This window comes from Triticum aestivum, chromosome 5B (genome assembly GCF_018294505.1).
Source record: "Triticum aestivum cultivar Chinese Spring chromosome 5B, IWGSC CS RefSeq v2.1, whole genome shotgun sequence".
Taxonomy (NCBI): Eukaryota; Viridiplantae; Streptophyta; class Magnoliopsida; order Poales; family Poaceae; genus Triticum; species Triticum aestivum.
In genome coordinates, this window is record NC_057807.1 from 636568535 (window position 1) to 636589351 (window position 20817).

Below are 20817 nucleotides of genomic sequence, written 5' to 3' on the forward strand. Positions count from 1 at the left end.
AGAACATGATCAATCTTGAATACGTTTAAGCTAGTTTAATTTTTGCTATTTTAATCCTATTAAAAAAATTATTTCACTCATTTGAAATTTACATTTTCAAGATTATTGAATCAGTTTATGAAATGGTTGAAATCACTTTTCTAAGAAAAACAATTCACGTATATGAAACCTTTTTCAGTGTGAAATTTGCAATTTCAAAAATGAAGCACTAGTTATCTAATAAAAACATGAAGCTGATAATCTCACTTTTCTATAAATGAGTAAAATCTTGTTTGAAACTAGCTAAATTGTATTTTAAATGATTTTTTTCAAATAAGTAAAATCATTGAAATAAGTGAAACCAATTTTTTGAAACGAGTGAGATCTTTTTTTGATACGCATCACACATATTTGGTGTGAAATACATGAAACTTTTTACTTAGGATTTTTAAACTAGTTATTTCGAACACGTGAAATTCTGATTATTTCAAAACTTTTTAATAAATGAGCGAAATCTGTTTAATGAAGCGGGTGCTTTTTTTGGAAATAATTGAAACAAGTTATTTCAAATGAGTAAAATATTTTTTGTTGCAAAACGGGTGAAAATTGGTCTCTTAATGATTGAAAACAGTTTTTTTGAAATGAGTGAATTTATATTCATAAATGAGTGAAGCGAGTGAAGTTAGTTTTTGAAATGAGTGAAATCAGTTTTTAAACATGTGTGATTTTTTTAAAGCAAGTAAAATATGTTATATGAAATGATTAAATCAGTTTTTGCAAGGAACGGAATTAGTTCAAAAATATGGGTGATTTTTTTAAATGCAAAAAAATCTGTCATTTGAAATGAGTGAGTTTGTATTTTCTAAATGAGTGAATTGTTATTTTTAATTCGCAGAAATGGTTTTTGGAGACGAGTGAAATCTGTTTTTCAATTTGAGTGATATATGTTTTGAAATCTGGGAAATTCAAACTAGTTCAAATGTATCCATAATTGATCTTGTTCTGAAGGTCTTCTCGTTATGAATTCAAATATATATTAAAAAAATCAAAATTGGAGTTTTCATTCAAAAGATTCTATCATCCAATATTTCATAATGAAATTAAATGAAAGTCTTTTGATGGGGAGAGAGAGAATATTTTAACATTCATGCCACCAGTCTTCTCTGAGCATCTTTTCTCTCTCTCCTAGCAAAAGCTGACAATAGCATGCAAAGGATCCACATGTATTGTGTGTATTTCAATTATGTCTCTTATACATAAAAAATGGCTTAAATAGCCAAAACAACATCAGCGGCGGATGTCTCACCACTAGCTAGCGGTTCAGGAAAACAAAACTATTTTGGTTTCTTCATGCTTCGGTCACTCTTTTTTTCCCTATTTTAATATTTTATTTAAATATGTATACTTGAAAAACTTAAATTCACTTAAAAAATTTAAACCATTAATCTGAAAAATCTTAACATAGTATAAGAAATTTCTTAGCGCAGTTTTAGAAAAAAATGTCAATAACTTTCAGACTAATGTCCGTCCCAATGAAAAATGTTCCTTCATTTCAGATAAGTGAATGAGAAAAAATAAAAATATGTTTATAATTTGTAAAATGTAAATTATAATGTCACAAACTGTTTTGTACCATTTAAAAATGGATGTGAGACGTAATCAAAATATTCCTGCATTTCAAAAAAATGATCGTGAAATTTTTGAAAATATTTATATACAATGTAGAAAATGTTCTCGTAGGTTAAAAAAGGTTTATTTCCATTAAAAGATGTAGGTGAACTTTTAAAGAAAACAAATTGTGTAGGTTGAAAAATGTTTATTTCCATTTTCGAAAATGTTCATACAATGCAAAAAAAGCTTAGTTTGTAGAATAATATTTCCATTAAATACATGTAAATAGAGTATTTCAAAATTGTTACCATGTATTCAAAAGCGAATTCAAAACATGTATTATAAAAAATTATATCATGTATTTGAAAAATGCCCAACGTGTATATGACAGATGTTTCATGTGTGCTCTAAAAATGCACATTTTATACTGAGAAATAGTAATTCTGTTTTGATAAAACAGAAAAACAATAACAACCGATGAAACAAAAAGATAACCGAAGAAAACAAAGGACATCAATTAAATTGTTTTGTATTTCCATTAAAATTTGTATGTGACATTTGAAGGAAATAATAATGTGTTTCCAAAAAAATAATCAATGAAAAGTTTCAAGAATATTTCCAAAAAGAAAAAAATTCCGGTAGTTTTAGTTTTAGAAAATGATTACTACCGTTAAAAATATAAAACTTATATTTGGAAAAATGTTGCCATGTATGCAAAAAAATCAAAGCATGCATTAGGAAAATGTACATTATGTATATGTAAAATATCATTTGTATATTGGAAAAATGTTTCACATGTTCCCCAAAAATATACATTTTGTACTGAGACAAAGTAGACATGCGTTGGAAAAAAGAAAATCAATAAATCCCGACAAAAAACAAAAAAGAAAGTGAGGAAAATGAAGAAAACCAAAAATATAAACAAAGAAAACTAAGGTATAGCAAAGAAAGAAATAAAAAAACCCAATGGGAAAAACTAAGAAAACCAAAGTAAAATTGGAAGAAAAATAAAAACCGAAGAAACCAAGCGAAAAATCAAATACAAAATAAAAGAAACAAAAAGATAAAAACAAGTAAATTGGTCAAGCAAACCTACAACCAGCGATATGAGCGGCAGCGACCAACCGCACTAAATGGGCCAGCCCGCTAGTGGTCGCAAGTAGGCAAAGTATCTCGTGCACCGGTGTTTGTGGTGCTGCCGGTGCACCGAACCCCCAAGCGCGTTTAAAAATGTTTTAAAAAATATCTGAAAACAATATATCACATTGGCACAACATCGTTCTATGTTGTGCAAAAAATCAAATTAAAATTCAAAACATTGCACAAGATATAAAAATAATAAATTTGGCATCAATGTGTTAATGGGTCAAATCTAAAGCTCAACTTATGTTGTGTACTATTCAATGCTGATTTTGTGATTTTTGTACCTCGAGCAATGTTTAAAATTTTGCAACATGGACCGATATTGTGTAAATGTGCTAATTTCTTTTCAATTTTTAATCATTTTTTAAAGCTCTTGGAGGTCCGGTGCAAAGGTAGCACCACAAGCGCCGGTGCACCAGATACTTTCTCGTCGCAAGTAGGTAATTCTTATTAGATACGGCCTAATGTACGCTCGCGGGTGCCACTCTCTTCCCGAGGACGTTGTTGTGGCTCTCCTCTCTGTGTCAGGTTTTCGGGTGAAAACCCATGTCCACTTTGGACTCCGCAACGGCGACGCTTCGCGCCGTCTTCCCTTCTGAGGGCGTTGTCGTGGAGTTTAGACGTGCTAGGGCGTAGCATGGTGTTGTACTTCTTCCTCCCTTTGTTCTTCTTTGGTATCGTAGCCCTGTGCGTTCTGCGTGATCCAGTCATCCCGGGATCTACTTTTCTTTGTAAGAGGGCTACCTCTCCACCTTATATCGTTCGAAATCTGTTTAATGAAGTGAGTGCTTTTTCTTGGAAATAATTGAAATAGGTTTTTGAAATGAGTTATTTCAAACGAGTGAAATAATTTTTCTTACAAAACGGGTGAAATCGATCTCTTAATGATTGAAAACAGTTTTTTGAAACGAGTGAATTTATATTCTTAAATGAGTGCAGCGAGTAAAGTTAGTTTTTCAAATGAGTGAAATTATGTCCTTAAATGAGTGAAATCAGTTTTTAAACATGTTTGATTTTTTAAGCAAGTGAAATCTGTTATATGAAATGATAAAATCAGTTTTTGGACGGAACGAAATCAGTTAAAATATATGGGTGATCTTTTAAATCCACAAAATCTATCATTTGAAATGAGTGAGTTCATATTTTCTAAATGAGTAAATTGTCACTTTTAATCGGCTGAAATGTTTTTTGGAGACTAGCAAACTCTGTTTTTTTCTACTTAAGTGATATATATTTTTTGAAATTTCGAAATTCAAAATAGTTCAAATGTATCCATAATCGATCTTCTTCTGAAAAGTCTTCTCGCTATGAATTCAAATATATAAAAAAAAATCAAAATTGGAGTTTTCATTCAAAAGATTCTATCATCCAATATGTCATAATGAAACTCTTTTGATGGGGAGATAGAGAATATTTTAACATGCATGCAACCAGTCTTCTCTGAACATTTTTTGTTTTTCCTGACAATAGCATGCAAAGGATTCACATGTATTCTGTGTATTTCAATTATGTTTCTTATACATAAAAAAGGGCTCGAATATCCAAAACAACATCAGCCGCGGATGTCTCACTGCTAGCTAGCGGTTCCCAAAAAAACTATTTTTGGTCTCGTCATGCTTCGGTCACTCTTTTTTTCCCTCTTTTTATATCTTATTTAAATGTGTATACTTTAAAAACATAAATTCTCTTCAGAAAAATTAAAACAATTAATCTGCAGAATGTTAACGTAGTATAGGAAATTTGTTAGCGCAGTTCTAGAAAAATGTTAATAACTTTCAGAAAATGATTGTCCCAATGAAAAGTGTTCCCTTGTTTCAGAAAAGTGAATTTGAAATTCTTTAAATATGTTTCTAATTTGTAGAAAATAAAATTATTAGTGTCAAGAACTTTGTTGCACCATTAAAAAATGGATGTGAAGCATAATCAAAATATTTCCGCATTTCAAAAAAATGATCGTGACATTTTTGAAAATTTTATATAGAACGTAAAAAATATTTGCATAGGTTACAAAAGGTTTATTTCCATTAAAAAATGTAGGTGACATTTTAAAGAAAACAAATTGTGTAGGTTGAAAAAATGTTTATACAATGCAAAAATATTGTGTAGTTTGTAAAGCAAATATTTCAATTAAATACATATAAAGAGTGTATTGCGAAATTGTTACCATGTATTCAAAACAGAATTCAAAACATGTATTTAAAAAAAATTACATCATGTATTTCAAAAAAGTCCAACGTGTATCTGAAAAATGTTTGACGTGTGCTCTAAAAATGCACATTTTATACTGAGAAATAGTGATAAAACAGAAAACCTATAAAAACAAACGAAACAAAAAGATAACCAGAGAAACGAAAAGAAAGGAAACAAAGAAAATCAAAGTATAGCATAAAGAAAATGAAAACAAATGTTCACATTGATTAAATTGTTTTGTATTTCCATTAAAATTTGCATGTGACATTTTTGGAAACAATCACATGTTTCCAAAAAAATCCATGAAAAGATTCAAGTATATTTTCACAAAGAAAAAAAATGTTCCTGTAGTTTTTGTTTTAAAGATTGATTACTTCCATTAAAATATAAAACTTATGTTTGGAAAATGTTGCCATGTATGCAAAAAAAGTGTTCAAAACATGCATTAGAAAAATGTACATTATGTATATGTAAAATATCCATTGTATATTGCAAAAATGTCTCACATGTTCCCTAAAAATATAAATTTTGTACTGAGACAAAGTAGACATGTGTTGGAAAATGTAAAATATCCATTGTATATTGCAAAAATGTCTCACATGTTCCCTAAAAATATAAATTTTGTACTGAGACAAAGTAGACATGTGTTGGAAAAAAGAAAATCGATAAAAATCCAACAAAAAAAGAAAGAGAGTAAAATGAAGAAAACCAGAAATATAAACAAAGAAAAGTAAAGTATAGCGAAGAAAGAAATGAAAAAACCCAATGAGAAAAACTAAGAAACCAAAGTAAAATTTGAAGAAAAAATAAAAACCAAAGAAACCAAGCGAAAAAAAACACAAAATAAAAGAAAATAAAAGCAGAAAAATGAGGAAATTGGTCAAGCAAACTTAGAACGACCGCTACGAGCGGCATCGACCAACCACACAAAATGGGCCAGCCCGCTAGTGGTCGCAAGTAGGCGATTCCTATTAGGTATGGCCTAATGTACGCTCACGAACGCAACTCTCTTCTAGAAGACGTTGTTGTGGCTCTCCTCCCCGTGTCAGGTTTTTGGGTGAAAACCCATGTCCACCTTGGACTCGGCAACGGCGACGCTTCGCACCGTCTTCCCTCCCGAGGGCGTTGTCGTGGAGTTTAGATGTGCTAGGGCGTAGCGTGGTGTTGTACTTCGTCCTCCCTGTGTTCTTCTTTGGTAGTGTAGCCGTGTGCGTTCTGCGTGATCCAGTCATCCCGGGATCTTCTTTTCTTTGTAAGAGGGCTACCTCTCCACCTTATATCGTTGGGCCGTTTACTTTGATCGTTGTTGTTGCTTTATAGTATATAAAGCGGGGTGAAAGTCGGTTTCGAGCTTTAGGCATTTTTAAGAAAATAGATATCAAGTGATGTTGTATGGCCAAACTCAGGGTTTAGACCTCAAGATACATAGTCCAAGAAATAATAATGTGAGTACTCATTAGGTTTAACTGAAACCGAACCAATCAAACCAATGAGACAACAAGAGATTACTAAAGAATCAGTAATTTTTCGGCTCCAGCAAACAGACACAAGCATATATGCTCTACTGATCTTTTATATGTACTGACCATAGCATATTATTATAGTTGGAGCTGACCATCACTTGTATAACAAAATGTGATCTTAAAAATTCGCAGAAAAAATAAAAAATGTGATCTTAAAAATGAATCGGTAGGAAAGAAGCCCTGAGAACTCATCTGACTAAACTGAAAGTGAAACAGTCAAACACTTGAGGCAAAACCGAAGCGTCAGAAAAGAACCAAAGATTTACAATGTCAGAGTAATGATGAAGGAAACAAGCACAAGTATATGGTGTCGTTGATCTACTGTGTGTATGTATTGCCACAATTGGCCACATCTTTGTCAAAACAGAGCAAGCAGAGCAAGCATCTCCGAGAGTTCAGTAGACATTCTCACTGACAGACACAGTAATGCCGAAAACTGATTGGAGCGACGAGATATGCCCTACATTCTACTCCCGTGGAGGTGCCTGCTGCTCCGGCGCCGCGCTAGAAGAAGAACTGGCGTAGCCGTGGACTGGAGTCGGGATCACGTAGCCCATCCGCCGGTGCTGCTGAAGCACGTTGCTGGCGAGGAGATAGTCGTGGCAAACCTCGTCCTCGCGCAGGGGCTCCAGGCCCAAAACCCGCGTCGTGGGCGCACGGCAAACAGGGCACCACTGAGTACCTGGCGCCCTCGGTCGTGGGCCGACGGCAACGGGCGCCGCCGCCGCGGAAGAAGGCCGGCGAAGGCGGAGGTCGAGCTGGCGCTGCTGACCGGCGTAGCCCATCTGCGGGTGCTGCTGAAGCACGCTGTTGGCGAGGAGATAGTCGTTGTAGCAGTCCCCGCACAATGGCGCCGAGCCCAAAACCCAGGTGGTCGGCTCTCCGCAAAGAATGCACAGTGGGAGCTGCTGACCAGTGCATCGAGCCAAGAAGAAATCAATGAGTCAGTTCATGGCAGGACAAGCCCAAATAATGAATGCTGAATCGTGACTAGTGCGTGGCAAATTACCCTGCCGGAGTCGCCGCGCGGCTGCCCTGTTCCTGTCTGCCAGGGCCCGGCGATCTGGATCTGGTTCTGGCCGGGGACGAAACAATAGCCGGTCGGCGCGTGGTACTGGTACGGGAAGGGCGCACTACCAACGGCTGCAACAGAAACCAAGAAATCGAACTCCGGCGTCAATGAAGAACCAAGAACCGCACGGATCAGAAAGAATTTGGCGCTTTTCTTCGGAGGGAACGCACCTGGATTGCCCAGCGGCGGCTGGAGCATCTGCGTCGTCGGCGCCCTCGGATGCGACGAAGAGAATCCCCCGCGAGCAGCTGCAAGAAAGAATGTTTTTGCTATCGGATGTTACAATCCAATAAGCAACACCAACCAAAGAATGAAATACGCGCTCTGTCCTGTTCTTTGATTTCTTGGGCACCGACCTCCGCCGGAATGGGACGAGCCGCCGGGATAGCCTACAGCGAAGGCTGGTGTAGTCGCCGTGTGCCCTGCAAGCGCCTGCCGGTGCGGCGGAGCGGATCCACTCTGCCCCGACCAGGCCCCGCCCCCGCGAGCTGCAAGAAACGATGCTACCGGATGTTACAATCCAAGAAACGCAAGAACGAACCCCTCGCTCGCCGTATGCTTTGATTTCTTGGGCACCCACCTCCACCGGAAGAGGGGCCGGGGTAGCCTACAGCGGAGGGTGTAGTCGCCGCCGTCGGCCCTGCGAGCGCCTGCGAAGTACCGGCAGTGCCGTCGCCGGCTGCATTCGCCGTCGGCTCTGCAGTCTGCGCCAAAGCACCGGCAATGTCGTCGCCGGCTGTAGTGTCCGTCCGCGCAGCCCAATGCCTTGCCCCGGTAATGTCGTCGCCGGCCTTCCGCTTGCCCGCCATCTCGCCTTGGGTCGAATAGGTTCGCAGGAAACAATGGGAGGGGAGGACGGCGATGGAGGGGGGCTATATAGACGACGAACAGAGCCTCCCGTCCCGCTCCAACCGATTTCAACAGGCAGAGAGATTCAGGTCGGTTGATTTCGGGGACCAAATGGAAGACAGCAAGAGCCCACTGCCAATAGCCCAAGTCATTTACGGGCCAGGCCGATGCTATCTTCTCTGGATGTTTGGCAAATAACAAAAAGGAATACGAAATCACCTGCTCCAATGAGTAGGAGCACCCTGTTTTTTTTTACTATATCTCTACCACAGTTAATAAACGCATTCGAGTCAACCCTTTATTTGTACGTCGGGACTTTTGAACGAGTCAGACCCGACTCATGTCATAGCAAAAAGTAATGTCTGTACTCCCTCCGTTCCTAAATATTTGTCTTTTTAGAGATTTCAAATGGATTATCACATACAGATGTATATAGACATATTTTATGAGTGTAGATTCGCTCATTTTGCTTCGTATGTAGTCACTTGTTGAAATCTCTAGAAAAATAAATATTTAGGAACGGAGGGAGTAGTTTAGAAAATATTCATAACATTAACAAAAATGTTCATGAATAAAAAATGTTTATTTTTTCAAAAAAAATCCATAAAGCATAAAAATGTACGTCGAACTGGGCCCAGTTGCGAGTTGATGTCGGATTTGCAACTAGGATAAAAAAATATTAGGCCCCAGTTGCTAGTCGAAGGTGGACTTGAACTGCAACAAAAAAAAGGCCGGGCCCTAGTTTTTTTTTGAGAAACAGGTCGGACCCTAGTTGCGAGTCCAGAGTGGACTTGCAACCGGGACAAAAAAATGTTGGGCCCCAATTGCGGGTCGAGGGTGGACTCGCAAATGAGAAAAAAAAAAGATCGGCCCCAGTTGCGAAGGCTGGACTTGCAACTAGGACAAAAAAAATATTGGGGCCCAGTTGCGAGTTGAGGGTGGACTCCTCACTGAGACAAAAATAAATTTGGGCCTCAATTGTGAATCAAGGGTGGACTTGCAATTGGGACAAAAAAATATTGGGCCCAGTCTCGAGTTGACAGTGGACTTACAATTGAAACAGAAAAAAGGTCTATCCCAGTTGTGAGTCGAGATTAGGTTATTAACTAGGACAAAAAAGGCTGGTGCCGGTTTCAAGTCGTATATGGACTTGCAATTGCGACAAAAAGTGTCAGGTCCCACTTGTGAGTCAAGGATGGACTTGCAATTAGAACAAAAAAATATTAGGCCCCAGTTGCGAGTTGACGGTGGACTCACAACTGAGGAAAAAAAAAGTCAGACCCCAGTTACAAAACAAGGGTGCACTTGCAACTAGGACAAAAAATACTGGGCCAGTCGCGAGTCAACTATGGACTTGCAACTGGAACAAAAAAGGTTTATCCTAGTTGTGAGTCGAGGTTAGGTTATTAGTTAGGACAAAAGAGGTTGGGCCCAGTTGCGAGTCATTTATGACTTGTAATTGGGACAAAAATGGTCAGCTACCAGTTGCGAGTCAAGGGTGGGCTTGCAACTAGGAAAAGAAATGTTGGGCCCTAGTTACGAGTGGAGAGTGGACTCACAACTGAGACTAAAAAAGGTCAGGCACCAGTTGCGAGTTAAGAGTGGACTTGCAACCAGGGCAAAAAAAAAATTGGACCAAGTTGCGAGTCGACCGTGGACTTGCAACTGGAACAAAAAATTTATCCCAATTGTGAGTCGAGGTTAGGTTAATAACTAGGACAAAAAAGATCAACCCCAGTTGCGAGTCGTTTATGGACTTGTAATTGGGACAAAAAGGGTCGGGTCCCAGTTGCGAGTCAAGAGTGGACTTGTAATTGGGACTAAAATGGACCCGGCTCCAGTTGCGAGTCGAGCGTGAACTTGCAACTGGGATAAAAAAAAGTTAAGCCTTAGCTACGAGTCGAGTGTGGATTTGCAACTAGGAAAAATAAAATTGGGCCTTGGTTGCGAGTCGACGATGAAATTGTAACTAGGACAACAAATGTCGGGGCGCAGTTGCGGGCCGAGGGGAGATTGCAACTGAGCCAAGGTCGGGCCGTAGATACAAGTTGAGAATGGAATTGTAACTGGACGGTCAAAAAAGGCAACCCTCTGTTTGTGTTGTGGAGAGCTAAGTGACATCGACGGGAAAAAATCATGCATTTAAAAAATAAAAAAGAGAAAATGAAAAAGAAAAAACAAAAATAAAAAAGGAATGAGAGTGGACGAGTGAATGCGAGTGAACCAAGGAACCGTACCCTTCCCACGCTCACCTCAGTGGGGCTGGAATGCGTGGGGCTTATGGATAAAGAAGGACCTGCCGGCCTAAGAATGCGAAAAAAATACCAACTGCGGCCTGCCACCTACTCGCATGGATCTGAAAGTGTGTTGGTCGGCGCCCAGTTTTGAGGTTTCAGAGCAGGGATGCCAGCCTCCGAGGTCCTAGGATCTGCGGAGCGGCTGTTTGCTGGCTCCTAGATTTTGCACTACAGCTCAATCCGCTCCCGGAGCGGAGTGACGCCGAACCGGACCCTAATTTATGTACTGCTGTTATGATCAAATGCGTTGAGTTACCAATCAAGCGATTAGTTATGGTCATCTGCCAAATGCGTTGGGTTACGACCAATTAGCAAGATGCACCATTTTCTTCTGACAACTTGTGTGGATTTTTTTTTTCAGACACTGCAGTACTAGTCCTCTCGCCCGACACCACGACACTGGCGGCCCTAAATCCATCCCAACACAAACTGTCATTCCCTCGCTGAAATAAGATCATGCCATGTGTTCATAATCTCGCAAACCTATGTTACCGCGTCGCGGCTCATCTCACCTCCCAAACAGGAGAGGTGTCACAATTAAACTGACAGGTTAGTTCAGCAAATGCACTGTGTGTCCCTCTCCTGTTGTGGCCTTGCGGAGGCGGGGCGGAAGGCTTCAGCAGATTATTGACCAGCGAAGCCGATTGAAGCCGAGGACGTCAGCCGTCTCGACATAACACAAGCTTCTCTTCCACTCGCTTTCCATTGGGATGAACGGACTAAAATGCTGCACATTTATTTTTGCAGGTATTCACCACGGGATAATTTTCTCGGATAACCTCAAGCTTGCCAACAGCCTTAATGCCGAACAGGAAAGCAACAGGACCATGGACATCATAACAATAATAGTATGGTTTACATCATATGCCTCTTATTTGTAATATGATTTACTACATCATAGTAATAAATTTTCATTATAATAAACAAATATCTATAAACTAGAAAGAAAAAAAAGTTCAATCATGTTCATCCAAGAGAGAAACGTACGTAATTACTAAGATTTGCGTCATAACAATATGTAGAAACTAGAGTCATGCCTATTATTTGTAATATATGATTTGCATTGTAAAAAATATGATAAACTAAGAAATATTCTTCAATCACGTGCATCCAACAGAACAAGATAAATGACGTTCGGGGCAAGAAATTAAAATAAGACCAGAAGTTGCAGCTCCTACTTTTCAAACAATCTACTCTGGGCATATGCTCCATGTCTCGACTGAAGGAAATTCTCTTTTTTTTTTTGAAACAAAGGGGTCCCCCCCCCCCCCCCCCCCCCCCCCTCTCCATTTTATTGAATAAAACGGAGAACAACATCCGAGATAGTAAGCTCTCGAGCCTGCCTAAGATAGCAGGCCAGAATTAGCAGCATGCTATAAAACAGATGGTCCAACAAGACATATCCAGAGCTATCGGCTAACTAGGCAAATCTAACCAATTACAGAAAGTTATCCCCACGCAGGAGGCAAGATCATCCCGTATGCGCCTTCAGAATGCAGCCCTCTAGTCCCCTGCTCGCCCCAGCTGTGGAGAGCATACAGCATATATCAATGGAGACCACGACCACCTATGTTATGGTGCGACAACATCTGGGCTACCTACATCTTGACCAACTCTGTGTTTTCCACGCACGCACAAAACACATTGAGATCGATTTCCATTTCGTTCACAAGCCGGTAGCACGGACGCTGGACATCCAATTTGTGTCATCCCAGGATCAGCTAGCTGGTGGACTGACCAAACCAATCAGGGCTACACAGCTACTACAACGCCATCGTTGAGATGTGCAAACCCAAAACCTCTCGCTGTGTTTACAAACTGGATTGCCCAAAGTGCCTACAAGATGATAAACCAACACAAGCTCCAGACCACAATCTTAGACATGCATTGACCAGCAACAACAATTGATATTGTACTCGTACTGCCAACCTCGAAAAACAAATGCATTCAACCAGAATTCGAACCGTTATGCTAAAGCAATCCGGTTCAAATTTCATTTGGGGCTTAAAACCAAGGAACTCCGATACCAACAGCACTTCTGCAAATCACACTCTTCATCTCATTTTAAAGAGGCTCACTTTCTCTCAGGGCACACATTTTGTGTTATTCCTACTTTGGTAGATATGGAAGGCAAGAAATAACCAGAGATTGAAAGGTAAAGAAACACCTATAGACTCAGTTATTTACCTTGCCAATGATTACATTGGCAAGACCTGAGAAGTTAACAAACTAAGGATATTAGGATCCTCCCATCAACCAAAATGACCCTCATCACAGCAACGAGCTCCTTCGACTTTTTGCTGCTGTGATGCTTCTTTCACAACACAATGGAGGTCAGGGTTAGGTTTTCACATTTCCATCAAAACTCTCAATAGTCAAGCTAACATTTAACCCTTCCAACACACTGGTTCTGTTTGTGTCTCCCTCCCACACAGATGCCTCTATGCTATTTGCTGCCTGCACATAATTATCATGTTTTGCTGATATACCATGGGAGAAATTTTACAGAAACCCTCAAACTTGTCAACAGCCTAAATGCCGAACAAGGAAGGAACAAGAACATGGACTGCAGGCTCAGACCAGTGATATTAGAAGCAAAGAAAATGGCAGATACAAATGCTCTTCACTGCGGTTACCTTTAAGAGCTGCTAGCGAAGCCAGCTCTTCCTAGAGCTGCTAGCTATTCCTTTAAGAGCTCAATGTTGTAATCCTAATCAGGGCCCTGTTTGACCACTCTTACAATTTAGCACAAGATCATTCTGTCATGCTTCAGAAAATCAAAATGTGCAACTTACAATGCTATATCATTGAAATTTAACCCAGTTATGCCGTTTTAATCTTGTTATGTTCTCATAGATGAGGTCATCGTAGCATTGCTCGCTAATGTAGACCATATGGATGACAAATGCGCAACAAAAGTTGCACACACAAGAAAGGAAATTTTGCCAGAAGATTAAGACCAAGTGTTAGACGATTGCAGGGAAGCGCTCCAGATAAAACAGCAGCATAATTAATACAAATCTGGGTTGATCTACGAGAACTTTCACATCATCCATATCGCTTGAGAACTAACCTAACTATTCTTAGATCCATCAGACATTGAGCTTACCATCCCTACAGCAAGTGTACGAGAAATTTATCAAATACTCACAAGCAGTTTATATGATTTGGCAATTCTACCTTTGTAGCTGTTCATGCTTTACGAAACTTTCTTCTCTTCTCCAATGCGTCCACAATGAGAGATGGGCAAGTCGCCTTGACATCCTTGAAGCCTTGGGTTGCAACCACAACATCCATGTCATCTGACATTTTCATAAATTCAAGGCAAGCATCCTTAAGCTTGTGGCAGTTATGTTGGTCAGCTAAAGCCAATGTGGTTGCCACGGTGTCCGCGTTCAAATCGTGACAAAGGATGCTTTGGCAAACCAGCTTGAGCCTCTCCATGGCATATCTATCTGCAGCCACTAGCAAAAGCCGGACCATGTCAGTATCCTTACCTCCCTCAAGATCCATGTCTCCCGGCAAAGAGTCAGTATAGATGAAATGAAGCAGGGCCTTGAAAACGACAGGTTGCATGTCCTTGATGGTTATGGACTGCCCCGGCCTCGCCTCCCTCATCGGCCCGTAGAGCTCTGCTTTTAGAACAGGTGACCGCATAGCGAGAACGAACCTATGCACTTCAATGGTCTCTTCCCCAACAATGAAACTGACATCAAATCCCTCCTTTTCTTCCAGCAGCCTGCCAACATCCGCAGTCATGTCAGATGGCGGCATGTCGATCTTGGGGAATGGTTTGGTATCGACAACATGTGGCTTTTTCATAACAGTGACGATGCATTCTATCGTGAGGCGATCATCCCTAAGGTATGCTGATCCCTCGATCTCGCTTCGCTTTTTGAAAGAAGTATGTGGTGGGGCAAACTTAGTAGTATCACTAGAACTGAAAATCCTGGGTCCCGTTTTATGCACTGAAGATGATGACCCGGTGCACTGGTCGACTAGCCTCAGGTCGCAGGACGCTCGGACTTTAGTGCTGTTACTCATAAGCTCGAGATAAACTGAGATGTAATCTGGGCATGCTTTACCGTATCCGTCAGGGTAGAGGCGGATGGCCCAGTCGTGGCCGCCGACAGTGAAAATCCTGGATCTTATGAAGCTATCGGGGTCTTTGCCCATGCCCCTGTGCTTGCTGTAGCCCAAGACATGGAACGCATGCATTCCTTGAGCCTCGTCCGGGGAACACGTAGACGCCGTCTTACATGCCCCCATCTGGTTACAGGGAGGAGGATTGCTGGCCGTAGAAGAAAGAATCGACGTGACGGCGCCGCCGCGTGCTAATCTGATGGTGGGAAAGAAAAGCGCATTAATCCCCAGCGGGAAGCAGAGGAGAGGGGAAGTGAGGAACAGGATACGGGGGAGTGGATCGAACCTTAAGGCGCAACCGGAGATGGCGACGGCGGCGGCGGCGGCCGCCCGACTTTCTCTTTCGACTTTTTGTGTTTGTGTGTGTTGTGGAATGAGGAAGGCGACAAGAGACCTCAGAGTTGCTGGGCCTAGGTTTTCGGAATATCCTATTTGCCGCTCGCTGCGGCAAGTTGTCGAGCGGACGCACAGGGAGATCGATCGAGGGTTCGCGCGTGGGCCGGCCCGTAAAGTGGTTCTACGATTCCGGTTTCAGGAACGTTCTCGCTTGTTCCCAGCCGGTTTTTTCCGGTTTTGGGAACCTTCTAGGAGCTTCCTAACACTTTTTTTCTGTTTCTTTTTCGTTTTTCGTTCCCCTTTTTTCTGTTTACTTTTTCTTCTCTATCTTTTCCTTTCCTACCTTTTCAAGTTTTCATTTTCATCTTTTATATTTCTGTTTCTTTTCTTTATTTTCCTTGTCTTTGCTTTTTCATTTTTCATAATTTTAAAATGTTCAAACTATTAAAATTTTGTTTGCATGTAAAAAATGTTCGACAAAAATGTTTGAAGTATTGTTTCTTTTTCTTTTTAATTTTTCCTTTTTCCTTTTCCTTTTTAAAAAATGTTCTCTTTTTAAAAAAATGTTCATATTTCCAAAAAATGATCAATTTTCAAAAAATTGTTCGTGTTTTCAATTTTGTTCTGGAGTTTCAGAAAATTGTTTGTGTTTTCAATTTTTGGTCGGTTGTTTCAAAAAATGTTTCCGATCTCAAGAAAAATCACATATTCAAAAAATGTTCACTTTTAAAAAAATTGTTCGCGTTTTGAAATTTTGTTTGGGAGTTTAAAAAATGTTTGGATTTTTAAATTTTGTTCCGAATTTCAAAAAATGTTCCAGTATTCAAATTCTGTTCGTAGATCCAAAAAATGTTCGTGCTTTTGAATTTTTTTCAGAGTTCCAATTTTTTTCCTGTATTCAATACTTTTGTTCACAAATTTCAAAAAGTGTTCAGGCGGTTCAAAACATGTCCCCGTTTTAAATAAATTGTTTGCAAAATTCAAAAAGTGCACAGTTTTGTTTTTGAGTTTTGATATAGTTCAGTTTCAAGTTTTTGTTCACAAATTTCAAAAAATGTTCGGGTGGTTTAAAACATGTTCCCGTTTTGAAAAATTATTTGGAACTTAAAAATTGTTCCCATTTTCAAAAAAATTATATAAATTGTTTTAAATGTTGATGTTTCCATGTCTTTACGAGTTTCAGAATAATGTTCGCTTGACGTTCCCCTAAAAAAAATGTTCGCTTTTCCAAATTTTGTTTTGGAATTACAAAATATGTTCCCATTTCAGAAAACTGTTCACGATTTTGAGAAAATGTTTTTTAGCATTTATGATCTTAGCTGCTTTGAAAAAATTGCTTTTGTAATTTCAGAAATTCTTCGAATCTGCGCTGGAGTTCGGTTCTTAATAGTTGGTGTTGTGAAGTAATCACAAATGGTCACCAGCCCAACTGGTTATATCGTTTTCTCTCCAGGACGAAATACTGGGTTCGGTTCCGAGGTTTCTGGATGGTTATTTTTTTCCAGGTTTGGGAACCTTCTAGAAGGTTCCTGAACCGTTTTTTCTTTTCTTCTTGTTAACTTTCTTTTTGGTTTTCTTTTTTCTTTTTCCTGTTTCTACCATTTCCTTTTTTTGTTTTTATTATTTATTTTAAATTCATTTTCTTTTTCCAAGTTTTATTTTGATTTTTACTTTCCTTTTAAAAAAATTCATTCTCCTGTTTATTTTGTTCGAAAATTTCATATATTGTTTGGAATTTCAAAAAAATGTTCTTGTTTTTAAATTTTGTTCATAGTTTTAAAAAAATGTTCGTATTTAAAAAATGTTCTTGTTTTCAAAATTTTGTTCACAATTTTAAAAAATGTTCGTCTTTCAATATGTTCAAGAATTTCAACAAATGTTTTTGTTTCCAATATAGTTTCAAAATTTTCAGAAACAATGTTCTCATTTTCTCAATTTGTTCACAAAATTTCATAAAAATGAACATGCTTAAGAAAATATACGTGGTTTCATCATTTTGTTCATAATTTCAAAAACAATGTACGTGTTTCATAGAATAATCAGATTTTTTTAAAAATGTTTTTGTTTTCACAATTTGCTCAATTTTCATAAAAATGTACATTTCCAAATAAGCATACTAATACGTATTTTGTTTGCAATGTCGAAAAATGTTCCCATGCTTTAAATTTTTGTACGCGATTTCAATATAAGCATACTAATACGTATTTTGTTGGCATTTAAAAAACTGTTCATTAAATTTTTGTTGTGAATTTAAAAAAAAATCTGGATCCATTTTTTGTTCCAATATAAAAAATGTTCATGATCTCAGAAAATATTCGGGAATTTCTAAAAATGTTCGCATTTTTTGTACCTGCTTTTTATAATCGTTATTACAAAACGGTTCACTTTTCAAAAAAGAGTTTGGAATATAAAAAAAACTACTGCATTTCAAAAACTGTTCGCAATTTTCAGAAAATGTTTTGAATTTCTTTCCAAAGCTCAACGCGTGCTGTGTGTTCTTATAGTCTGTTGCGCCTTTGTTTCATGTAGTTGATGTCTGGTGTAGTGGCTAACCGCTTGTGGTTAGGACGCGTCTATGTGCGAGGTCTGTGGGTCGATTCATTCTTCTCTCGCTTTTCTTTTTATCGCGTGACAGCAACAAGCGGCACGTATGTGGGCCGGCCCAGGCTGAGGTCTGCCTGTGCGAGACCCCGTCCTTCTACCGCAGAATGCGGCAGATAGGAATTGCCTAGGTTTTCTGGACTTACGCCTCGTTTGGTTTGTAAGAATTTCATAGGGTTTCTATAAAATAGGATTTGCAAAGGAAAATTTCCTTTGAAGCCTTTGGTTTTGTAGGAATGTATTCCTATTCTTATGTAGGATATGAATCAATCCTTCATATTTTGGAGGAAAAAAAAATTAGCTAAGACTCAATGAAAAAAATTCTTATCCTATGTATCAAATGACATATCTTTCTCTATAGAAATTGAGATGCATGTCATCTCACTTTCTATGATTTTCCTATCCTATGAATCAAAGGAGGCCAAGTCTGCACTTACAGACTGCTTTGTAAGGGCATTTTCAACGTCGATACGTAAACCTTCTGTAACCGTCTGTACCGCGGAATTCATCCAATGCCGGTTTGCATTGGTCCACGAAGCGGTTCGGACGTGATTTCTCCCGCAAACCGGAGACAAAAGTGGAGAAGGTTTGCGGGAGTCCAGGCACGTGAGACGTCGCTCTCTGCCCCTGGCTCACACAAAAGGAAAGCTGAGCCTGTGCTTTTGTAGCCTCCCGCATTGTTTCTGCGCCAAAATTCCTCACTCTCTTCTTGCACTCCCCGTCAATCTCCACCCAATTCCCGCTCTTTTCTCCCACCCTCTCCTCCCCCCCGCCGCTGACACATGAAACCGTCGGAGAACCTATCGGAGATGGAGGAGGCGGAGGTGCCGGAGGATCCGAGCATCATGCTCGCCCGGAAGATCAGCTCGAAGATGCGGCAAAATCGTAGTGTCAAAGCGAAGGCCGCAAAGGAGGAGAAGATGAGGAACTGTCTGGTCGCCGGTGGGCCTGGGGTGGCGATGGGCGTGGCGGATGGGGCGGTCGGCGAGGTCATGGAGGACGCCGCCAGACGGGTGCGCCCATAGTACAGATGGTGTCGTGGCCGAAGCCTTATAAGCCTCCGTACTACTACGCCGCCAACCAGCTCGCAAACCCTGCCGGTGTGGTTCCTTACATCGTTGATGTTAACGTGGCGCCGCTCTTCTCTGAGTTCTCTTCACCGTCACTCGTCAGGGTGAGGACGGCTGGCGGAGAGCAGATGGGTGCCCACACGTTGTTTGCTGCAATGTCGAGAGAGGGGGAGCTGGCGTACGATGCTGCGTATGACGCTGATAGGGAGATGCTCGATATCATCCACAAGGAGGCGAGGGAGGGGGAGGGGGCTATGAGGACGGGCAGGTGAAAGACTCGGATCCCACCCATCCGGCAACTACCACCAGCAGGAGCCCTGCACCCAAACGACCACGCGGCAGTCCTACACCTAGACCGGCGGTGGCATACAACAACAAACAACATTGGGCCATCGAAGAACATCATCCAAAGGGGAGGAGGGGGAGAGGAGGACGGCGACGACGATGATCCGAATGATACAGCCGGTGATCCGAAGGAGGGTAGAAGAGAAAGCTTCAACACGCAGGGGGACGAGTTGCTATGTGAGGCATGGTTGGCCACTAGCCTCGATCCTGTCCATGGAATGGAGCAAAAGGGCACAACCTTTTGGAGGAACATTCATATATGGTTCCATGAGCACAAGCATTTCGCGCCCTACTCTGACGCGTTGATCCGCAACCATGAGCGCAAGTCCCTCAACCATCAATTGTACACCATCCAAGAGGTCGTCTCCAAGTATTGCGGGCACTTGAAGCATCTCATTACACGGTGGCCTAGCGGTGCACAAATCACCGAGCAGGTAAGTTGATCACAACCGTATTTGCTTTAATTTTGTTGATCACTAGTCAGATTTGCTTTACTTTTGTTGATCACTAGTCGGATTTTCTTTTGTTTTGTTGATCACTAGCCAAATATGTTCTAGTTTTGTTGCTACTAGCCGGATAGGCGGCGGCAGATGAGGATGCGGTGGAGGTAGAGGTGGACGCGGACGCGGAGGCTGCCTACGCGGCGGCGGTGGCACCTCCTTGATCAGGAAGCATCTTGCTGGGATGGACGGTCCGGTAGGGCAGAAATGCACGGGCTGCCATGTTGGGGAACGTAGCAGAAATTCAAAATTTTCTACGCAACACCAAGATCAATCTATGGAGATTCTAGCAACAAGAGAGGGAGAGGATGAACATCTTCATACCTTTGAAGATCGCTAAGCGGAAGCGTTACAAGAACGCGGATGAAGGAGTCGTACTCGTAGCGATTTAGATCACGGTTGATTCCGATCTAAGCACCGAACAATGGTGCCTCCGCGTTCAACACACGTACAGCCCGGGGACGTATCCTCCTTCTTGATCCAGCAAGGGGAGAGGAGAAGTTGAGGTAGAACTCCGATAGCACGACGACATGGTGGTGATGGAGCTCGTGGTTCTCCGGCAGGGCTTCGCCAAGCACTACGGAGGAGGAGGAGGTGTTGGAGGAGGGAGAGGGCTGCGCCAGGGGAAGGGTGTGGCTGCCCTCTCTCTCCCTCACTATACATAGGGGGAAGGGAGGAGGGGGAGGTGCCCTAGGGTTCCCTAGGGGAGGGGCGGCGGCCATAGGGTAAACCCTAGATGGGTTTTGGCGCCCCCACCCCCTAGGAAACTTGCCCCCCCAAGCGGGGAGGGGCGGCTGCCCTAGGGGTGGCGCCCCCACATCTCCTGGTTACGTGAGATGGGGTGGGAGGGGCGCTCAACCCCTTAGTGGGCTGATGTGCCCTCTCCCCTTGGCCCATAAGCCCCCCCCCAACGCTTGCCGGGGCCTCCGAAACCCCTTTCGGACACGCTGGTCATCACCTGGTACCCCCGGAACAATTCCGGACTCCAATACCCTTCGTCCAATATACCGATCTTCACCTCCGGACCATTCCGGAGCTCCTCGTCATGTCCGGGATCTCATCCGGGACACCGAACAACCTTCGGTAACCACATACTATTTCCCATAACAACTCTAGCGTCACCGAACCTTAAGTGTGTAGACCCTACGGGTTCGGGAA

General features: G+C 41.2%; 2 protein-coding genes across 2 annotated transcripts; both read right to left on the reverse strand.

The window, feature by feature from the left end:
* Window positions 1–6763: 6763 nt before the first annotated feature.
* On the reverse strand, window positions 6764–8341 carry LOC123117300 (uncharacterized). The gene is made up of 5 exons (XM_044538079.1): window positions 8099–8341; window positions 7875–8006; window positions 7689–7766; window positions 7456–7589; window positions 6764–7351 (listed from the first exon to the last, which is right to left on the reverse strand). Exons 1-5 carry the CDS (start codon window positions 8325–8327, stop codon window positions 6914–6916), a joined length of 1011 nt encoding a protein of 336 aa, XP_044394014.1. The 5' UTR covers window positions 8328–8341; the 3' UTR covers window positions 6764–6913.
* A 3804-nt stretch (window positions 8342–12145) lies between these two features.
* On the reverse strand, window positions 12146–15210 carry LOC123117301 (BTB/POZ and MATH domain-containing protein 1-like). The gene is made up of 2 exons (XM_044538080.1): window positions 15094–15210; window positions 12146–15003 (listed from the first exon to the last, which is right to left on the reverse strand). The coding sequence occupies exon 2, from the start codon at window positions 14931–14933 to the stop codon at window positions 13857–13859; it is 1077 nt and encodes a 358-aa protein (XP_044394015.1). The 5' UTR covers window positions 14934–15003; window positions 15094–15210; the 3' UTR covers window positions 12146–13856.
* Window positions 15211–20817: the final 5607 nt, after the last annotated feature.

Bases quoted from the DNA above. Each gene is read 5' to 3' on its own strand.
- LOC123117300 (XM_044538079.1), bottom strand. From the start codon at position 8,327: ATGGCGGGCAAGCGGAAGGCCGGCGACGACATTACCGGGGCAAGGCAT. The intron at 8,007-8,098 runs GTGGGTGCCCAA...CGTTTCTTGCAG, and splicing joins CGGCCCCTCTTCCGGTGGAG to CTCGCGGGGGCGGGGCCTGG. The intron at 7,767-7,874 runs GTCGGTGCCCAA...TCTTTCTTGCAG, and splicing joins CTCGTCCCATTCCGGCGGAG to CTGCTCGCGGGGGATTCTCT.
- LOC123117301 (XM_044538080.1), bottom strand. From the start codon at position 14,933: ATGGGGGCATGTAAGACGGCGTCTACGTGTTCCCCGGACGAGGCTCAA.